Source organism: Palaemon carinicauda, chromosome 41 (assembly GCF_036898095.1).
Source record: "Palaemon carinicauda isolate YSFRI2023 chromosome 41, ASM3689809v2, whole genome shotgun sequence".
Lineage (NCBI taxonomy): Eukaryota > Metazoa > Arthropoda > Malacostraca > Decapoda > Palaemonidae > Palaemon > Palaemon carinicauda.
In genome coordinates, this window is record NC_090765.1 from 44231195 (window position 1) to 44251658 (window position 20464).

General features: G+C 44.9%; 1 protein-coding gene across 13 annotated transcripts in view; it reads right to left on the bottom strand.

Annotated features, from left to right (window-relative positions):
• The window catches only part of fmt (phosphatase 6 regulatory subunit 1-like protein fmt), a 228552-nt gene that overhangs the window by 66752 nt on the left and 141336 nt on the right, over positions 1-20464 (bottom strand). For all 13 annotated transcript variants that reach the window (XM_068364570.1, XM_068364580.1, XM_068364575.1 and 10 more), the window contains 2 exons: positions 6352-6588; positions 5449-5540 (listed from right to left, as the gene is read on the bottom strand). In XM_068364570.1, the coding sequence (XP_068220671.1) occupies positions 5449-5540; positions 6352-6588 (329 nt within the window). The remainder of the gene's footprint in view (positions 1-5448; positions 5541-6351; positions 6589-20464) is intronic.

Sequence of the window (20464 nt, forward strand, 5' to 3'; positions counted from 1 at the left end):
ATCTGGATAACTGTGCAGATTTCAGGCAGAAATCTCTCGAAGAGAAAAGAAAGTTTATTATAGAGCAGCGTAGATGCTTCAGTTGCTATGGTCTGAATCATACATCGAAGGGGTGCATGAACAAGCGAAAATGTCACAAATGTGGCAAAGGTCATCCTACGGCCATGCATATAGATGGCTTCAAACTACCTTGGAGGTCGGACTACTCTGACAGATCTTCATATTCTCAAAACCGTACAGAGGAATCCAGCCAAAACCCTCCAGATACCGCTACCAGCAACGTTATTTCTCATGACTCCTCCATGGTTCTTCAAGCAATAATACCTGTTCGTATAAAGCAGAGGGGAACCAATCGAGAAGTTCTCACCTACGCCCTCTATGACCCAGGAAGCACAGGGTGCTTCCTATCAGAAGTACTGAAAGATGACTTGCAAGCTTCCAGTGTTCAAACAAATCTGCGTCTGAAAACTATGCATGGGGAAAGCATAGTCAAAAGCTACCTTGTCCAGGATCTCGTCGTCAGTGATATAAACGGCCAGAATGGTATACTGCTTCCAAAAACGTATTCCAGACAAGAAATTCCAGTGAGCCATGATCAAATACCCCGTCTAGAACTGTTACGACGCTGGCCATATCTTCACGACGTGGCAAAATTGATTCCTGAAATAATGCCAGAAATAGACATTGGTCTACTGATTGGCAGTAATTGCCCACTAGCAATGGAGCCTCTGAAAATCATATCAACAGACGGCAAAGGCTCATTCGCTCTGCAGTATCGTCACGGATGGACAGTCAGCTCCCCAGTAGAAGACAACAGCATAACGTCTACACATCGAGTAAACAGTAATCGCATTGTGACCGAGGACATTGAGCAGGCTACTGAAATTCTCTCCCCAAACAAAATACTGAATATTCTGGAAAGTGACTTTATTGATAGCCGGGTAGCAAGGTATCCTGGAGAGAAAGGATTGTCTCCAGAGGACACTACATTCATGAAGAAGGCCGAAAGCAATGTCGTGTTTAAAGACGGTCACTTTGAGATCCCTCTTCCTTTCAGGAATCAGAACTTAATGGTGCCAAATAAAAAGATCACCTTTGCAAACGAGGTCGAGAAACTCAAGAAAACAACCACGAAAGAAGACAAGAGAGAACACTCGCTACCAAAAACAAGTACGATATTCCGTCTCGACCCAGTGCTCATGGACGGAGCTCTGCGAGTGGGAGGACGCCTCTCGAAAGCCGCAATGGACTCTGATGTGAAACATCCTATGCTACTGCCACAACATTCGCACGTCACCACTCTAATCGTACGAGATGCTCATGAGAAACTTGGCCATGCGGCTAGAAATCACACCATTGCAGCAATTAGAGAATGCTTTTGGATTGTTTCAATTAATTCTGCTGTCCGACGTCAACTCCACAAATGCATAACGTGCAGAAAAATGAGAAAGCCATGCCAAGAGCAAAAAATGTCCGACTTACCTCAAGATCGTCTCGAGCCAGCTCCACCATTTACATTCACAGGCGTAGACTTTTTCGGGCCATTCATTATAAAAGAGGGCCGCAAGGAGCTCAAACGTTACGGCGTCATATTCACCTGTCTTGTCAGTCGCTCCATTCATCTGGAAGCTGCTAACAGTCTCGAAACGGATTCCTTTATTCACTGCCTGCAACGCTTCATAGCCCGTAGAGGTACGGTACAAGAAATCCGATGCGACAACGGGACCAACTTCATCGGAACCCGGAATAAGCTGAACAAGGCTTGGTCAGATCTGAACCAAAACAAAATCCAAAACAAACTACTGTACATGAATATCGACTGGAAACTCAACCCACCTATGGCATCGCACATGGGCGGCGTATGGGAGCGCCAGATCTGTACCATTCGGAAAGTTCTATCTGCGCTATTCTTCGACCATGGGACTCGCCTCGATGACGAATCATTCCGCACGCTACTCTGCGAGGTAGAATATATTGTGAACTCAAGACCGATTACGACCTGTTCTGATGATCCTGACGACATGGAACCACTAAGTCCGAGTCAAATCCTCCATATGAAGTCACCCAAGAGATTAATACCAGGACCTTCGCAACCAGAATATGTGTACTCCAAAAAAAGGTGGCGTAGAGTACAATATTTGTCGGACTTGTTCTGGACCAGATGGAAAAGGGAGTACATAGTCAGCCTGCAGCAACGCCCCAAATGGAACAAACAACAACGAAATACACGGGAAGGTGACATCGTGCTCCTGAAAGACGAGAACACGCCAAGACTTCATTGGCCACTAGCACGTGTAACAGAGGTATTGCCAGACTCCAGAGGCGTTGTGAGAAGCGTCAAACTTCGAACCCAATCTTCTGAATTGCACAGACCAGTGAGCAAGCTCGTACTCTTGCTTCCAAAAGAAGATCAAGTGTTATAGATATTATCCAGAGACACTATATGACATTGATATATTTTCTAGTTCATATCTGTTTGTCAAACTCATTTTTATTTTGTTGTGTTTATCGTTTTAATGTTCGTTCCTTAAGCTTGTTTTATTCATGTTCTATTCACGTATTGTAGTATGAAATGAAATATTAGTTGTGCATCTTATATTTTTTTGTAAATCATATGATTTAGAGGTCGAGTATGTTGATGCCCAACGATTAAATGTAAATAATGTTTGTTGTCTAGTTATCGCGATGGTTAATGTTAAGGTTTGCTGTGTGGTAGTTTGCTGGTTCGAGTCTATGCTCGGCCATATGAATTGTTTACTTGGTGTTGGGTTGTTTTAGCTAATTTACGCATAGTTCTCCGTCACGTGAACTTTATGGTAATCTGTTGTGTCTTCCTGTAAACAAATGAGAAAACTTATCAGTTTAAAAAGTGATTTCATACAGAACGAATATAACGAAAGTTGGTATTTACTGAGGAATATTTGGACCGTTTGTTATAGGAACACAATTGTAAGTAAACGCCTATTATATACTGTTTTGGAATAACGGATTCATCTTTTCCCATTTGTAAACCTACATGTTACATAACGTATGCCTTTAGATGAGCCTTAATTATATTGATTTTGTGTATGACCTTTTTGTAATTAGCAGTTATACATGCATAATTTACTTAATGAAGCTTTGCATATTGTTTCTATCAGTCTTAGTTATTTAACTTAATAGTTTTGTGTACATTAGCATATTATTTATACGTTGATTTCTTTTTCATTTATCCATAGTATTTGAACCACATCACGTCACTTCACATCACTTCAAGTTATGCTACATACGTCAAGTCTACATGTATAAACTCCTAACAATATAACCACATCGATGTTAACGTCATGGATCTAATAAAGAACTATATGTGCGTGTCAAAATTGTGTTTCTCCATCATTCACGTTAAGCAATAGAAAAATAGTGCATTAACAATATATATATATATATATATATATATATATATATATATATATATATATATATATATATATATATATATATATATATATATATATACATGTTTTATATATATAATATATACATACATACATACATACATACACACACAGTGTATATACAGTATATATATATAGCTAGAAAGCTAGAAATGGAGTGAAAAAAAAATTGACGGGTAGGTTGCTGTTTGCCGCCATGATGTGTTTCGAAATACACGAATTTCCAATTACACGAGGCCTTTCATCGACCAAATTCTCGCATAATTCGGGACCCTACTGTAGTTTATAAAAGTAATCTTGACCAGGTTAGTAGTGTTAGTACTGTCGTGTCTGTTTACCCTTACCACCATTAAAGGCATGTGCTTATTGGAGGGAAAAATAGGAAAATTACAAAATGTTACAGTTAAAAGTTGTTTAAAACAAGTTTGATTAAACCAAGAAGCAATATGAGCAACAAGAGAGTATGGACATTAGAAATCTTATTATCAAAATTCTGTTACTTTAGTATGGGTCACCTACCTGGCCATGAGCATCAACACAAAAATTTCATTAAAATCCCACAACACTCCGCTAGGGTAAGGTAATTTCTCATTGGGCACATGATTCCACTGACACTACTGCCAGCCACCTAGTTCAAGATCAAACAACAGCTACTCAGCTAAGCAGGTCCTGATCAAGAACTTTCAAACAATAGTTTAAAAGATTTAGATAACGTTCAAAGTTCTTTATTTCTAATTGGATCTATCCAGGAATTGTATAGGCCCCTTTTAAATCTTCAAGTAGCATGAAGCTGTTCACAATACGAGAATCAGAGACTTTTAAATAGTGCTTCATTAACCTTAATGAGTACCTTATTGACTTCATCACTTTTGACAATATCATAAGGTCCCCTTTTAACAGACATTCCCAAGAAGTTTCTGAAGTGCAATTAGCTTTCATCAGCCTTGCTTCCACTGATACACGAATTGGCATACAATAATTGGCACCTGCAATCTATTCAAGTCTCAAAGGAAAAGGTTACCTCTAAAGGGTCAATATCTACAAGGTAGAATTAAAACATTTTAGTAGCTGGTGTCTCTAAAGTAGAATGTATCCGATCACCGAAAAAATTTCATATTCGGAAGATTTCCTCTAATTCCATTAGTCATTAAGGATGATTCAAGTTTCAACAATAAAAGCTTACAGGCCGGCTTTAAGTTCTTAATTTTTGAGGGTCACCATACTCTTCAGTAATCTAAATATGTTTAATATTTTCAGGATGAGGTTCCTAACGTTAAACCTTAATTACATCTTTGAGATCAGTGATGGACAATTAATAATTGCTATTAATTTTCTTTTTTTTTAATTATACAAATATACACTTTTTTATAATTCATGTAAAACTATGTATATCGATGGGAAGGAAATTTATCTGGTATACAGTAGACTAAAAAAATTGGTGGAAATTCTTAGCAGAAAGTTTTTTGCTAATATAAGTAAATTATGACAAGGGAAAAAATGGCCTGGGTCTTGAGTGATAAACTCATTTAATGGTGGTTAGGCAAGATTGAATTATAAAGCTTTTTACACAATTCCATTTCTTTCAGTCCTTACTGAGAACCAGGACGACTTTCTCTAGTACCCACAAATAGTTGTGTGCCTTTATCTGAGAATTAGGAATTAGGAACACAATTTACTTATTGCTTCATATATTGTTGTAGGTTACGTTGAAAGCTCACAATAATCTGACAGAAACACAGCACCATTAGTTGAATTGGTTATCCATGTACCTGGGGTTCATTGTTGTCTCAATAAAAAGGGCAAATTATCCATAATGGGTTTGTATAACATCAATCTTACTTAGGAAAAATCAGTTTCTGTGCTACAGAAAGGTAAAACCAAAATAAATTCTGTAAATGACTGGTACAAGAAAGAAAAATTGAGAGACTGAAATGTTATCATATTTTCCATTAGAGTTCAAAAAAATATTCTTTCAACAAAGACAATGTAAATAAACAAAAGCAACAATACATACCATCGACGTCCATTTTTGTCTCCGGTGGTCTGAATGCTGGTGTATCTTCTTCTTCCTCTTCAGAACTTGAACCACCCTCTTTGTCTTTTGAACTGAAAGGAAAAATGAAGTGACATAAAAGAATAATGAAAAATAGGACTGGGCAAGTTGTTAAAAGAACTATCGGATGGTTCTGTGATATTTGCTCATTATTCACAACCTGCCAAGTATGCATTTACAGGCCAAAACATATTACAGATACTCGTCGACTTAGAGCCTATGCAATCTTCCACTGATCAACTTTAGGACTGTGATCATTACTGGTATGTCAAGTGACATGCGAGGTTGCGATATTCATCAAAACGAGAAATTTAGTTATAAGTTATATGACAAATAGAGCAAAATGTTAAAAAATGCCAGTCAAATTATGATATTAAACATTTAAAATTGCAAATAATAATGTAGTATTGAAAATTGCCAAAGAACACAAACCAAGATGTAAAATTTAAATATTGACAAATATAGAGCAATGTTGAAAAGTGTAGTCAAAACGTGAAATTTAGCATTAAATTAGTAAATAATACTGTACAGCACCATTATTTTTACCCAAAATAAAAAAGAAAGGATCATCCATCATTCATCTTCCTACAGTTACTTTGTAACTTTTAAATCTATTCTCAAAATACTCTTATTACATTTTCAGACCAAAATACTGTTAACCACTAAACTGCCATCTAGAGTCTATTCCTCAAATTGGGAACTTAAAAAATGAAATACTTTTTCAAGGTATATTATGTGCTTACTATTTTAATAGTAGTACGTAATAGAAGAGAATAGAAGCTTTAGAAATAGAACTATCTGCACATCAAACTTGGTATTCTGCATTGTGACACAAGTAGATCTAAAGTTATAATTAAAACTAACCTTTCCTCTTTAACAGAATCTTGACTGAAAGTGATTTCTTTTTCCTTGATATTCCAAATGTCGGCTAATTCATGAAGTTCGTGACTCCTACTCGCGCACATTTCTTCGAAGAGGGTAAGGTTTTCACTGACACCGCCTTCACCTCCACCATCAATTCCAGCCTGGGCAGTATTATTACCCACTCCTTGGACACCAGATACAGAGAGGCCTTGAGTGGATAGTCGCTGGAGTGGACCACTGAAAAGCAAAACAATCTAAAGTCATATTTACTTCATAAGCATGTCATAATAGAGGTTTCATAATATTTTTTCCCTATAATATTTTTTCCCTAAGACAAGCATAAATATATATGAAATGCTATGAAAATTCAATACATTATTTATTGCTTTCTTAATAACCAAAGACTTAAGTTCTTGTATCTACTAGCAAGATTAGTAAAGCATTCCTTCCCAATGTACTGGCATTTTATTATGAATTCTATTAATTTTTCAACTCACTACAAAGCTCCAGTAAAGTAACACCCTTTACACTCCTTACATTTTGGTACAAATCCATTTTTTTTTTACTAAAATTTATCATTCAAATGATTATCTGAGATTTATGTGTCAGTCATTCAAAGAAGGAAGGTTAACAAATATAGACTAAAATTACCCATTTTCATCAAATTAACGAAATCTCCTTTATTCCTAACCGTAAGAGGAGCTTGCATAATATGAGTAAATACACCCTCTTTTTTTTTACCATCACTTTGATCTCCTTTTTAAAATGTTATTTTCATTAGTAAAATAAATTTTTGAATATACTTACCCGATGATCATGTAGCTGTCAACTCTGTTGCCCGACAGAAATCTACGGTCGGGATACGCCAGCGATCGCTATACAGGTGGGTGTGTACACAACAGCGCCATCTGTGAGTAGGTACTCAAGTACTTCTTGTCAACAAGAACTCAATTTTCTCCTCGGTCCACTGGTTCTCTATGGGGAGGAAGGGCGGGTCCTTAAATTCATGATCATCGGGTAAGTATATTCAAAAATTTATTTTACTAATGAAAATAACATTTTTCAATATTAATCTTACCCGATGATCATGTAGCTGATTCACACCCAGGGTGGTGGGTGGAGACCAGCATACATGTTAACAAAGAAGCTAAGTATCCCGTATCTTATTTTAGCCGTTATTCAAAATAACAAACATAAAATAAATAAGTACCTGGTAAGGAAGTCGACTTGAACCATTACTCTGCCTTTTTAAGTACGTCTTCCTTACTGAGCCTAGCGATCCTCTTAGGATGCTGAGCGACTCCTAGGTGCTGAAGTATTAAGGGCTGCAACCCATACTAAAGGACCTCATCAAAACCTCTAATCTAGGCGCTTCTCAAGAAAGAATTTGACCACCCGCCAAATCAACCAGGATGCGGAAGGCTTCTTAGCCTTCCGGACAACCCAGAAATATTTCAAGAGAAAGATTAAAAAGGTTCTGGAATTAGGGAATTGTAGTGGTGGAGCCCCCACCACTACTGCACTCGTTGCTACGAATGGTCCCAGAGTGTAGCAGTTCTCGTAAAGAGACTGGACATTCTTAAGATAAAAGACGCGAACACTGATTAGCTTTTCCAAAAGGTTGCATCGAAAATATTTTGCAGAGATCTATTTTATTAAAAGGTCACGGAAGTTGTGATAGCTCTAACTTCGTGTGTCCTTACCTTCAGCCAAGCTTGGTCTTCCTCATTCAGAAGGGAATGAGCTTCTCGTATTAACAGTCTGAAAATAATAGGATAAAGAATTCTCTGACATAGGCAAAGATGAATTCTTAACTGAACACCATAAAGCTTCAGACGGGCCTCATAAAGGTTTTTAAAATAGAACTTAAGAGCTCTACAGGACATAATACTCTTTCTAGTTCATTTCCAACCATATCGATAAGTTTGGAATAAAGAACGATATTGGTCAAGGCCGAGAAGGCAGCTCGTGTTTGGCTAGAAAACCAAGATGTAGAACATGTAGCCGTTTCGGATGAAAATCCGATGTTCTTGCTGAAGGCATGAATCTCACTGACTCTTTTAGCTGGTAAAGCATATCAGGAAAAGAGTCTTAAAGGTGAGATCTTTCAGGGAGGCTGATTGAAGTGGTTCGAACCTGTCTAACATAAGGAATCTTAGAACCACGTCTAAATTCCAACCAGGTGTAACCAAACGACGCTCCTTCGTGGTCTCAAAAGACTTAAGGAGGTCCTGTAGATCTTTATTGTTAAAAAGATCTAAGCCTCTGTGACGGAAGACTGATGCCAACATGCTTCTGTAACCCTTGAAAGTGGGAGCTGAAAGAGATCGCTCTTTTCTCAGATATAAGAGGAAGTCAGCTATTTGAGTTACAGAGGTACTGGTCGAGGATACGGATACTGACTTGCACCAGTTTAGGAAGATTCCCCACTTCGATTGGTAGACTCTAAGGGTGGATGTTCTCCTTGCTCTAACAATCGCTCTGGTTGCCTCCTTCGAAAAACCTCTAGTTCTCGAGAGTCTTTCGATACTCTGAAGGCAGTGAGACGAAGAGCGTGGAGGCCTTGGAGTACCTTCTTACGCGTGGCAGACGTAGCAGGTCCACCCTTAGGGGAAGAGTTCTGGGAACGTCTACTAGCCATCGAAGTACCTCGGTAAGTTATTCTCTCGCGGGCCAAAAGGAAGCAACTAGTGTCAACTTTGTTCCAACGTGAGAGGCGAACTTCTGCAGTACCTTGTTGACAAACTAGAACGGAGGGAATGCATATAGATCTAGATGAGACTAATCTAGTAGAAAGGCATCTAAAAGAACCACTGCTGGGTCTGTTGAGAGCCTCTTGGACATCGAGGTTGCGAAGAGATCTATGGTTGGATGGCCCCAGGTGACCCAAAGTCTCTTGCATACATCTCTGTGGAGGGTCCAATATGTTGGAATTATTGTCCCTTCCTACTGAGACAAACTGCTAAGACATTCAAGTTGCCTTGGAAGAAATTTGTTACTAGTGAAAAGTCAAGACCTGTTGAACAGGAGAGGAGGTCACTAGTGAACTCGCACCATGTCAGAGAGTAGGTCCCTCCTTGCTAGGAGATGAACATCAAAGCAGGGAGTTGTCCGTGTTGACCTCCATTACTTTGTCTTGAAGGAGAGACCTGAAGCTTTTCCAGGTCAGACTTACTGCCAGAAGCTTCTTGCAGTTAAAATGCATTGTCCTTTGACGCGAGTTCCATAATCCCGAGCATTCCCTACCGCCTAAGGTCGCACCCCAGCCTACGTCCGATGCGTCTGAGAAGAGAACGTGGTTGGGAGTCTGAACAGTCAGGGGAAGACCCTATAAAAGGTTGATAAAGTCCTTTCCTCAGGTTAGACCAGACTTATCTTCCGGAAACCGGGATCGAGACCGCTTCAAGCGTCTTGTCCTTTTCCAGTGAAGAGCTAGATGAAACCGAAGAGGACGGAGGTGTAGTCTTCCAAGTGACACCAAATGCACCACGGATGACAGTGTCCTAACCAGACTCATCCACAGCCTTGTCCTCATCAGAGGGTTCCTCATCTGAAACTGATGAGGAAACGGCAACGGAGTGGGCAACGTCTGACTCGCTGAATCCGGTCGCACTGGTGGATGCGTGACGGAGCCGGACACAAGATCATGGTACTGCTGCACAGTCTGTGAACTGTCAACCATGGGGAAGCGAGGAAGTACAGCGACAACCCGAAACAGTCTAGACTGTCTGGGTAGTACAGACAACCCCTTATCGGGTTGCTGAGGTTGCCGCACTGCGTCACAACAAGTCACCTCTGCTGGTTGTTGAACGTCTTCCCAGTGACACACTGAACGTCCACAACCACCTCCGAGAGTAGCATAACATCAACGTGCGACTGGCAACCCACACTGGGTCGCACCGGTGGAGGAACCATCTCAACTGGCGGACGTGAGTAGGATACCTCAGCGTCAACAGGGCGTACAACCAACCGGTAGGAAGGTCGTTGGCAAGAAGGGTCTTCTCCGTAAAAAATCCTCTATCAAGGACTAAGCTTGGACTGCATGTCTTGCAACAAAGCCCAAGGTCTATGGGAGCAGGTGTGGCAACAGACGGGGTTAGCGACTGAAGCGGAACCATTTACCCTCCCTGGAAGATGTTATGCTTAAATAAAAGTCCATAGGAGGCTAAGCAGCTTAAGGCTCCTCTCCAAATGACAGAGTCCTCAAGGGAATATCAGAAGGAGGGAGAACAGCACTTTCTCATCTACAGGAACCTTCTCTCAGTGAGGGTTTCACTGGTGCAAAAGCAGCAGACCAGAAGGCAACGTTATGAAACTGCTTGACAGTCTGTGAACTGTCAAAAACTGAACTGTCAACCACACCAGGAGCGTGAGGACATACTGTATGACAGTCTGTGAGTTGGCAACAACCAAAGTTGTGTGGGGAAGCCTCAACTCCTGACTGACTAGTTTGCTGCTGGCGAGTGGCGGTAACCACAGTGTGTTGCGGAGGCTGACACACCGTGTCAAAACACGGCAGCTTGTGGTAGCTCACGCACGGCAACGGAGTGCTCTGTGTGTGGGAGTCATCATACATCTGGCAGGGTTGACTGTGCATGGGTGGAGGAGCTCTCACAACAAGAGTGTGAGAGCAGGAAGCCATGCCGGGCGCACAACCGTGGGAGGTGTAGGCCCACGGGTGCATCGTCAACCTTCTCCGCAGTCGGAGTGTGGGAGCTGGCAACAACAAAAGCAGAGTGCTGGTGCGTGGGAGGGGCTGCGGTGGGTTGAGGAGCATGCGGTATGGTATGCGGCTCATGCTGCATGGTATGCGGAGCATGCTGTAAGGTATGCAGAGCATGCTGCATGGGCTGCGGAGAATGCCGCATAGTGCTGGAACCCGGCAGCTCTACAGAACCTTCCCACTGCTGATGCGGTAGCTCACGCATGTTAGCAGATGGTGCAGCAAGAACATGCGTCTGGCAGGGTGGACTGCGCATCGGTGGTGGAGCTCTCACAGGTGGAGGGTGGGAGCAGGCAGCCGCATTATCTGCTGAGCGCACAACCTCGGCGGGTTGTAGGTTAACAGGTGCATTGTCAACCTTCCAGCACGATACTCCTGCATGAAGGAGCAAGCTGAGACTGTATAGTCTGCAGCATGGACCACTAGGGTCTATGAAAGACAACAACAAACGGAGCTACTGTCCGTTGTGACTGAGGGTCTAAAACAGCTGGTGCGGCAACAGACGGAGTTACTGCCTGTTGCGGTACCACCTTGCCTCTCTTGGGAGGTGTGCAGTTGTCGTACTGCAGCGAGTCCGAACTGACCCAGTGGCTACACCTAGGCCGTTGGACTTGCGCGGAAGGGACCGACTTGCACTTAAAAGCTGCAAGATTTGGTCCATGGTTTCTGCGAGAAACCTCTTCCGCAGACGAGGAATAAATGGGCTCTCTCGTCTTTGTGTGGGTGGGGTGATCACGTCGGCAACGTGTGTAGATACACCCGAAACCACGGAGGGAAACGTCTGTTCGTCGATCAAGGCCTGTGGAACCCATAAGTCCTTCGACATTACTTCTCCCCTGGGCTTGGGAGCTTGTAAGAGGTATCGGACTAGGTGAACAACTGGCACGAACAGACGAACCCTCGAACGCAACACTGTAACACTTTGCGCATATCACTTTATCACTTTTTTCCATTATCCTGGAAGAAGTAGTAGCACCTAAATGTACACGAACCAAAACAGTAAAGCAGGTCCTCGGGTTACAAAAGAGATGTTTCAAAGTTGATTTGCAATTCAAATATTGATATGTCACAACACACTTGTACATAGGCACTGAAAGCTCTAATTTATGCTAATACAGTACCAATGTCATAAGCTAGGACATAACATTGCATAAAATGAAACATAACTAAATAAGTTAAAAATCCCATGGAGGATAAATATGGAATGATAAAATGAAACTAAAAAAAGCACTTCCATTATGTTGTATCCATGAAATGTTTCTTTTAAATCAGAACCACCATACACAAATGAAGAAACACTCATTCATTGTGTAAACTTCATCATCATCTCCTCCTATGTCTATTGACGCAAAAGACCTCGGTTAGATTTCGTCAGTTGTCTCTATCTTGAGCTTTTAATTCAATAAACTTTGCACTTCATAGTCCTCAGCCATGTAGCCCTGAGTCTTCCAACACTTCTAGACCCTTGTGGAGCCCAGCTGAACATTTAGTGAACTAATCTCTCTCGTGGAGTGCAAGAGCATGCCCAACCCATCTTCATATACCCTCATCCACATATGGCACTCGAGTAATCTCTCTTATAGTTTCATTTCTAATCCTGTCCTGCCATTTAATTTCCAATATCCTTCTGAGGGCTTTGTTCTCAAATCTAATAAATCTATTGGAGATTGTTTCATTGTCATACCATGAATCATGTCCATTCAGTAATACTGATCACACTAAACTGAAATATAGTCTGATTTTCATAAGTAATTTCAGGTGATTTGATTTCCAAATTGAAGTAACCCATCCATTGTCTGATTTGCTTTTTTCAATCTTTCACTGAACTTTTAATTCTAAAGACCCTGTATTGGAGAGCATAGTTCCTAAATACTTAAATGATTCTACCTCATTAATCCTTTCTCCTTCCAATGACATTTCATCTTACATTGCATACTCCGTTCTCATCATCTTACCTCTCCAAATCCAAACCAAGTTAACAATGTCCATCCATAATAACAACTTATACCTCTATAAATGATTACAAAAGAGCAAGATCAACCTAAACATAATTAACTGAATAAGCTAAAATACACAGTAGTTTTATCAGAAGAACTTTACAAACCCTAAAAAGAGAAAAACATTGATGAACCCCAAGCTGAATTCTTTCACAAAATTCCCCTACGATGACTTCTTTTCTCACTTCAGTGTATTACTATATTTCCCATCCTTTTAATTCTTTTCATGCTACACATACTATGAAATAGTTTTCCTTTTGTTATCTAATTTGCATTCAAAATTCACACTTATTTAATAAAAAGGAGTTGGCTAAACAATCACTTCATAAATTCAAAGTTTAGTTTTCATAAAAGATTTGAGTCTTTTCCCAACCTCTGGTACAAACCTTGCAACCTTTATAACTTCTCCTATAGATAATTTACACACAGAGATCGAAGAAGTTATAAGAGAACCAAACTAATACTACACAGTGCACTATTACCCAAGTTAAAAGCAAATAAACATTTTGTTCTACAGTAATTTTTCATGCATTATTATACCATTCATTCATATATTTATTCCTTGGTACTTTTAAATGAGAGTAAAACATTATGTAATGTATTTGCTGATGCCTTATATTGAGTGATGGAGTGAGAACCTATATAAAAGGTGTGTAAAAGTGTTTTATCCATAGTTTGTCTACACCATGGACACAAACAGTCTTTTTCTCTTCTCCCGAAGTGGCACACATTCCTAGGATCAACTTACCAGGCTTGGGGAGTTGACGTACGATGGAAACTGAGCCTATGTTACAGGATGCTAATGTCACAAGTTGCAAAAATTTGTATCTTTGCTGAAAATTTGCTAAGCCTCTCAACAAAAGGAAATTGGAGGCAAAACATTCTGCTATCCATGAGCCAACATACTTCCGATTGAAAGCTCAGCTTTACACGTTATCACTTTCCTTTGATCTAAGGCCAGGAAGGATAATTTGAGATTAAAAGTCTCATGGCCACAGTAAAATGGAGATAAGTGATAAAAACTGCTAAGAAGCTAATTAATTTATTCTATTCTTTGTCTCAAGGAATCTTAAAACTCATCATAAAAAGTTATTCCTGTTGAATTATTTCTAACTATACTTGTATCTTTTGCAGATAACCTTAGGCCAAAAGCACCAACTAATACACATTTTGTCTATAATATCAAAAATTTTAAATAATTTTTATTTTTCCTAACATACTTACCGAGAACTACTTTTCTTGGAGTCACTTGTGATTCCCTCAATCTTGACCAAGGTTTTTCCCGCCGTTACCCCCCTTACTTCGCTCTACATAGGCTTACCCCCGCCGCCAGAGAATGCGCCCTGAGGGCAGGATTAGGGCAGGTCACTGCTTCTCTGGGTCAGCGTCCTCATCAAGTTCGTCGCTTAGCCCAACTTGGCAATGGAAGGATGGCACTCGGGGACGGAAGGGAGGGCCATTACCCGAAAGTAGTTCTCGGTAAGTATGTTAGGAAAAATAAAAAGTATTTAAAATTTTTTATTTGTTCCAACACAAAATACTTACCGAGAACTACTTTTCTTGGAGACTTATACTTTAGGAGGCGGGAGTGCTATTCTGACACTTGACTCGGCACATAGTGCCTAGAGGGCTATGGAATGCAGGGCCTATCAGAGTGCGGAGTGAGGGTAACTGCGGAACCTTGCGCTATTATCTAAGACTCACCTCTTAAAATTTCTTCTGGCGATTTTCTCCTGATGTAGTCGCGAAGAATTTGTTCACCGTTGGGGACAGCTTCTGGCCTACCGCTACACAGCTTGGAGGGCGGCAATGACTGTCCCAATGGAGAACCCGTCCAAGGATTTTCTTGAATAATCCTTGAGGTAGTGGGCAGTAAAGGTCGACTGGTGCGACCAAGTGCCTGCCTGCAGGATCTGCCCCACCGCCATGTTTCTCTCAAAGGCCAAGGAGGTGCTCAGACCCCTGATGTCATGGGGGCGGGGAGTGCCTGGCACTGCCATTCTATCCTCTTCATAGGTTCTAGCGATGACTTGTCTCAGCCAGAAGGAAATGGTGTTCTTGGAAACTTGTTTCCTATTAACACCTGTGGAAACGAAGAGGTTCTTGGTACCTGGTCGGAGATGAGCTGTCCTTTCCAGGTATTTTCTGAGCGTCCGTACTGGGCATAACTTCAAGTCTTCCGTAATGCCCGTCTTGGGAATGGCCGGAATTGAGAAACCTTCAAACCTCGGGTCCCAGACTGCTGGGTTCTGAGTCTTCGCCACAAAGGAGGGCACGAACCTGAAGGACACTTCTTTCCACCCTTTGGAGTGCGAAACGTCGTAAGACAGACCATGGATCTCGCCCACTCTCTTAGCCGAAGCTAAGGCTAGCAAGAAGACGGTCTTGAGGGTGAGGTCTTTGTCCCCGATATCTTTCAGAGGTTCAAAGGGAGGAAGACTTAGCATCTTCAAGACCTTGGCTAGGTCCCACCTGGGCACTCTCCTAGCTTGAGGGGGGCAGGATTGCTCGAAACTCCTAATCAGCATCGCCATGTGTCTCAAGGTCCCCAGGTCGATGCCTTTCAGGAAGAAGACTTGGCCTAAGGCGGCTCGAACTCCTTTAATGGCTGGGATTGACATTCCCACTTTATCTCTAAGATACACCAGAAACTCAGCTATGTCAGGGACCGAAGCTTTAAGAGGTCTAATGTGTTTCTCCGAGCACCACTTCGTGAAGGAGGCCCACTTCGCCTGGTATACCGCGGTAGAGGATTTCCTCAGGTATAGGGACATTCTCTTAGCTGTGGCGGAGGAGTACCCCTCCTTCTTCAAGAGCCGCTCGATAGTCTCCAGGCGTGAAGGCGAAGAGCGAGAGGGTTGTCGTGGAGCCTGAAGAAGTGCGGTTGGTGCAGGAGGTCTGACCTGGCGGGGAGAGGCCAAGGCGGTTGGCTCGCTAGGTCTTTTAGGTCCGCGAACCACTCTCTCTCCGGCCACCAGGGCGCTACCAAAGTCATCCTTAGGTTTCGGGAGGCCCTTACTCTGTTGAGTACCTGCCTTATCAACGTGAAGGGGGGAAAAGCATACACGTCCAGGTTGTCCCACTTGTGCTGGAAGGCGTCTTCTAGGGCTGCCTTTTGGTCTGGGACCGGGGAGCAATAGACCGGTAGTTGGGTGTTGAGCTTTGTTGCAAAGAGGTCCATCACTGGGGAGCCCCAGCGTTGAATGATGAGTCTGGCTACTTCTGGGTGTAGAGACCACTCTGTCCCCACTATTTGACCCATTCTGCTGAGGCTGTCGGCTAGCACGTTTTTCTTCCCGGGGATGAACCTTGCTAGCAGCACCACTTGCTGCTCGTCCGCCCAATGTAGGATGCTTATGGCGAGGTCGCACAGTTCTTTTGATCTCATGCCCCCTTGCTTCTTTATGTAGGCCACTACCGTGGCGTTGTCGCACATTAACGCCACGGTGTTTCCCTTTAGCCGACTTGCAAAGTGAAGTCATGCCTTCTGGACTGCTCTTAGTTCTAGGACATTGATGTGTAGACGTTTTTCGCTCTCCGACCAGGTACCGCTTGCTGTCTCTTCCAGAAGGTGGGCCCCCCACCCTTGGTTGGAGGCGTCTGTGAACAAGAGGTACTCGGGGGGGACTGGACCCGAGGGGCATCCCCTTGAGGGAGTTCGACTGGCAGTGCCACCATTCTAGGGAGGTTCTCGTGTCTGGAAGGATTGGAATTAACGCCTTCTGTGAGTCTGTCTGGGACCAGAGGCTCTTGAGGTTCCATTGCACGGGTCTGAGCCGCATCTTCCCTTGGGGAACCAGTTTCTCTAATGAGACCAGGTGACCTATCAGTCTCTGCCAGTCCTTCGCCCTCCTGGAATGTTCTGACAGGAACGGCTGAATGATGTGATTGAGGTTCAGTATCCTGTCTTCCGAGGGGAAGACCTTCCCCTGCACGGTGTCCAACGTCATCCCCAAGTATCCCATTCTGTTGGATGGTGTTAAGTTCGACTTTTCTAGATTGATTACGATTCCCAGATTCCTGCAGAACTGGAGGAGGTTTCTCCCTTGCTCCTCCAAGAGGGCCTTTGAGTTGGAAAGGAGCAACCAGTTGTCTAGGTATCTGATGAGACGGATACCCCGTTCGTGAGACCACACTGAGACTGTCGCGAAGACCCTCGTGAACACTTGAGGGGCCGTCGACAGACCGAAGCAAAGGGTCTTGAACTGCAGGATCTGGGAGCCCCATTTTACCCGGAGAAACTTCCGACTCGACGGGTGGACAGGGATCTGGAAGTATGCGTCCTTGAGGTCGACCGTCATCAGGTAATCCTTCTCCCTCAAGGACATCAGGACGGATTTTGGGGTGTCCATCTTGAAGTTCGTCTTCTTGACGAACTTGTTGAGAGCCGACAGGTCTATCACGGGTCTCCACCCCCCCGTTGCTTTCTCTACCAGGAACAGGCAGCTGTAGAAGCCTGGGCCTGGGAGAAGGACCTCTTCCATGGCCCCCTTCTCCAACATGGAGGAAATCTCTTGAAGGGTGGCCCTTTTCATCGGGTCCCTGGGGGCCAACCATTCTGTCTGGCTGGCTGGAATAAGAGGGGGTGGGTCCGCTATGAAGGGGAGCCTGTAGCCTTCCTTCAGGACGGACACCGTCCAAGGATCCGCTCCTTGCGCTTTCCATGCTTGCCAATGCGGTCTGAGGCATCCCCCAACCCGAGGCTTGGGCGGGAGTAGGGGGCCTCTCCCTCTACCTTCTCCTAGAGGGGCGGCCTGATCTGCCTCTCTTAGAGGCGGAGTAACCCGACCTGAAGGAGCTGGAAGAAGCTGGTGCTCCTCTGCGGGAGGGCTGAGGAGTTGTTGTCCAGGAGGAGGAAGGGGCGTCCCTCCTCAAAGTGTTGGGGGCGGCCTGTATGGCGGCCTTTTAGATGACGCATGTCTGGGGACGTTGGCCTCTTTCTTCTTGGACACTTTCTCCATTAGGTTCTCCAGCTCTTTTAATGGGAATAGAGACTCACCCCACAAGGGTAGGCTACGAACAGCTCGGGCCTCTCTGTCCGGGATCCTCCTCGACACCTTAGCTAGTACCGTGTCTCGTTTCCTTAGTACCCAGTTGGCCGTCAGGGCGAGCGCCTGGTACGATAGAAACTTCAGAGTTTTCCCCCCGGAGGTGAGAAGGTCCGTCAGGAGGCTCTGCTGCTCAGGATCTTCGGGGTCGATGGAGGCTTGCACGTTTACTAAAGTGGAGGCCCACCAGTCCAGCCATGAGGAGACGTTAACCAGGTCCCGCGACATCTCCTCCATCATGGCGGCTTCCATAGGAGAGAAGGAAACCGGGGCTGATGAGGCCCTTTCATCTGAGCCGCCTTGTCCTAGGATGTCCAAGGCCGGGTCCACTCTACAGGGGCCTGAGCGCCGCCCTTCTGGAATGTATACTTTCCCTTGTGCTTTGAGGCCCTGGAGCAGTTTCGAGGCGCTCTGGGACTTGGGGGCTTCCGCATTGCTGGCCACCAAGTTGTCTATGTACTCTTGCCCTAGTACTAGGTCTGGGGCAAGAGGAAGGACCAGGGAGGACTTTGGAAGGGTGGCGTGATGGGTAATTCTCAGGAGGCTTGATCTCCAGGAATCCCCCTTAGGCGCCGAGGGTTCTGTAATCCCATGGTGCCTCCTGATGAGGCCCACCACTCTTCTGTATGCGGAGTCCTCCGACGGGGGAGCTTCTCCTCCGTCAGCCGAGGCCTCGGCCTGGAGTGGGGGCGCCGGGTTGCTGGTTCAGCATACCAGTCGTCCCGCCCTTGGGTCCAGGGGGGCCGACCTGTAACCGTAGGGAGCTCCGTAAGAGGGTGGATCTCGCTGCTAGGTGGGTACCACCGGCTCAGGGAGGGCCCTTGGTTGCCCGAAGGCTCTGGAAGCGGAAGTCACGGTCCCGGTGGGCTGACCTGACAACGGGAACCGTTCCTTCTTACTCGATGACCGCACCAGCTGGGCTGGTTCGGTCAGGCTGCCTGCAAAGAAGCGCGTTTCCCCCCCGCTGGGCGGGGTGAACCGGAGGCCTCGAGGACTTATGCTTCTGTGAGAGGTCTTTCCTGCGTGCCAGGTCGCGCGGTTCTAGGCTGTGCGTAGAGAGCGGCAGCCTAGACGCACGTTCACTGGAATGAGGGTCTGGTGAATGGAGCCTCTTGGACTCCCCTGAAGGTGCGTAGACCCAGGCGCCCCCGGGAGAGATATTTCTCCTACACTTACGGGAATGGGAGCGGGAGCGCTTCTTGCTAGGCCGCGACCTTGACCTAGAGCTGGAATGTTCGCTCTCAGACAACTCCCTTCTCCTGCGTCGTTTCCCCCTGACTTCTTCCTCGGAGGATGAGTCTACCTCTGACGAGTCCGACGGCGCCACGTTCCTCGTGTAACGGCTGCTAGCGTGATCCGTGGGGGAATTTCCTCGCCGCCGGGCGTCCGAGATCGAATGCTGGAGGAAGTCCTCGGGAACCGCCGTGGAGATCGTCGGCACAGAGTCTAATCTATCCATGCCAGGGGGGCAGGGGTCCAGGGTCACGTCCATTCTTAGCGGTGACCTCCCTGGCGTCTTCGGCAACTTCCACCCTTAGGCATCGCTACTCGGGCGGCGAACTCTAGTTTGGCTGTCCCCTGGCGGGGGAGAGCCCGACGCACCGGCCCACGAGGGCAGAGGAGACTCTGAAACAACCACACTGCCCCATACGGGGTCTTCAGAGGACGCGTGGCCCCCACCACAAGGCCTGACTCACCCGAAGCACTACCGGACCCTTCGTTAGCTCTAGAGGGGCCCGCCCTTGGTTCTTCCCTCGCACTGGGTTCCCTGGGAAGAACGCCTTGACTTTCTACAACACTGGAGGCTTCTTGCCCTCTCCTCTGCGAAGGAGACGGAGAAGCCGAGGCTTCGTCGGACCGATCACTGGCCGACGGTAACGAAGAAACGACACTAATCTTCCTGGGGGAACGCTTAGAAGATTTCTTCTTTTTGGTACCGTAGCGTACCCACTGGATATCATCCAAACTAACGCACTCCGGACACATGTCCGCAGAGGAGCAAACTTTCCCCCTACACGTGGAACAAAGGGAGTGAGGGTCTACCTCTGGCTTTGAGAGGAAAGCCCCACACGACTTTCCAGCTCTAGGCCCAGGGCAACGGCGCACATGCTCCATCGTTCGCACACAAATGGCACAACACTAGTGAGCTATACGTACACTGGGGATATACACAGGGAGAACGCACTGTAACACTTGCGAATAACGCACTACGCAAAAACACAAGTCCCCATGCTGGAAACACGTGGAACACAAACGCGCCAAAGGATCGAGAGAGACGAGAGTGAGCTGTATACTGCTCACGACCAAGGAACTTAATGAGGACGCTGACCCAGAGAAGCAGTGAC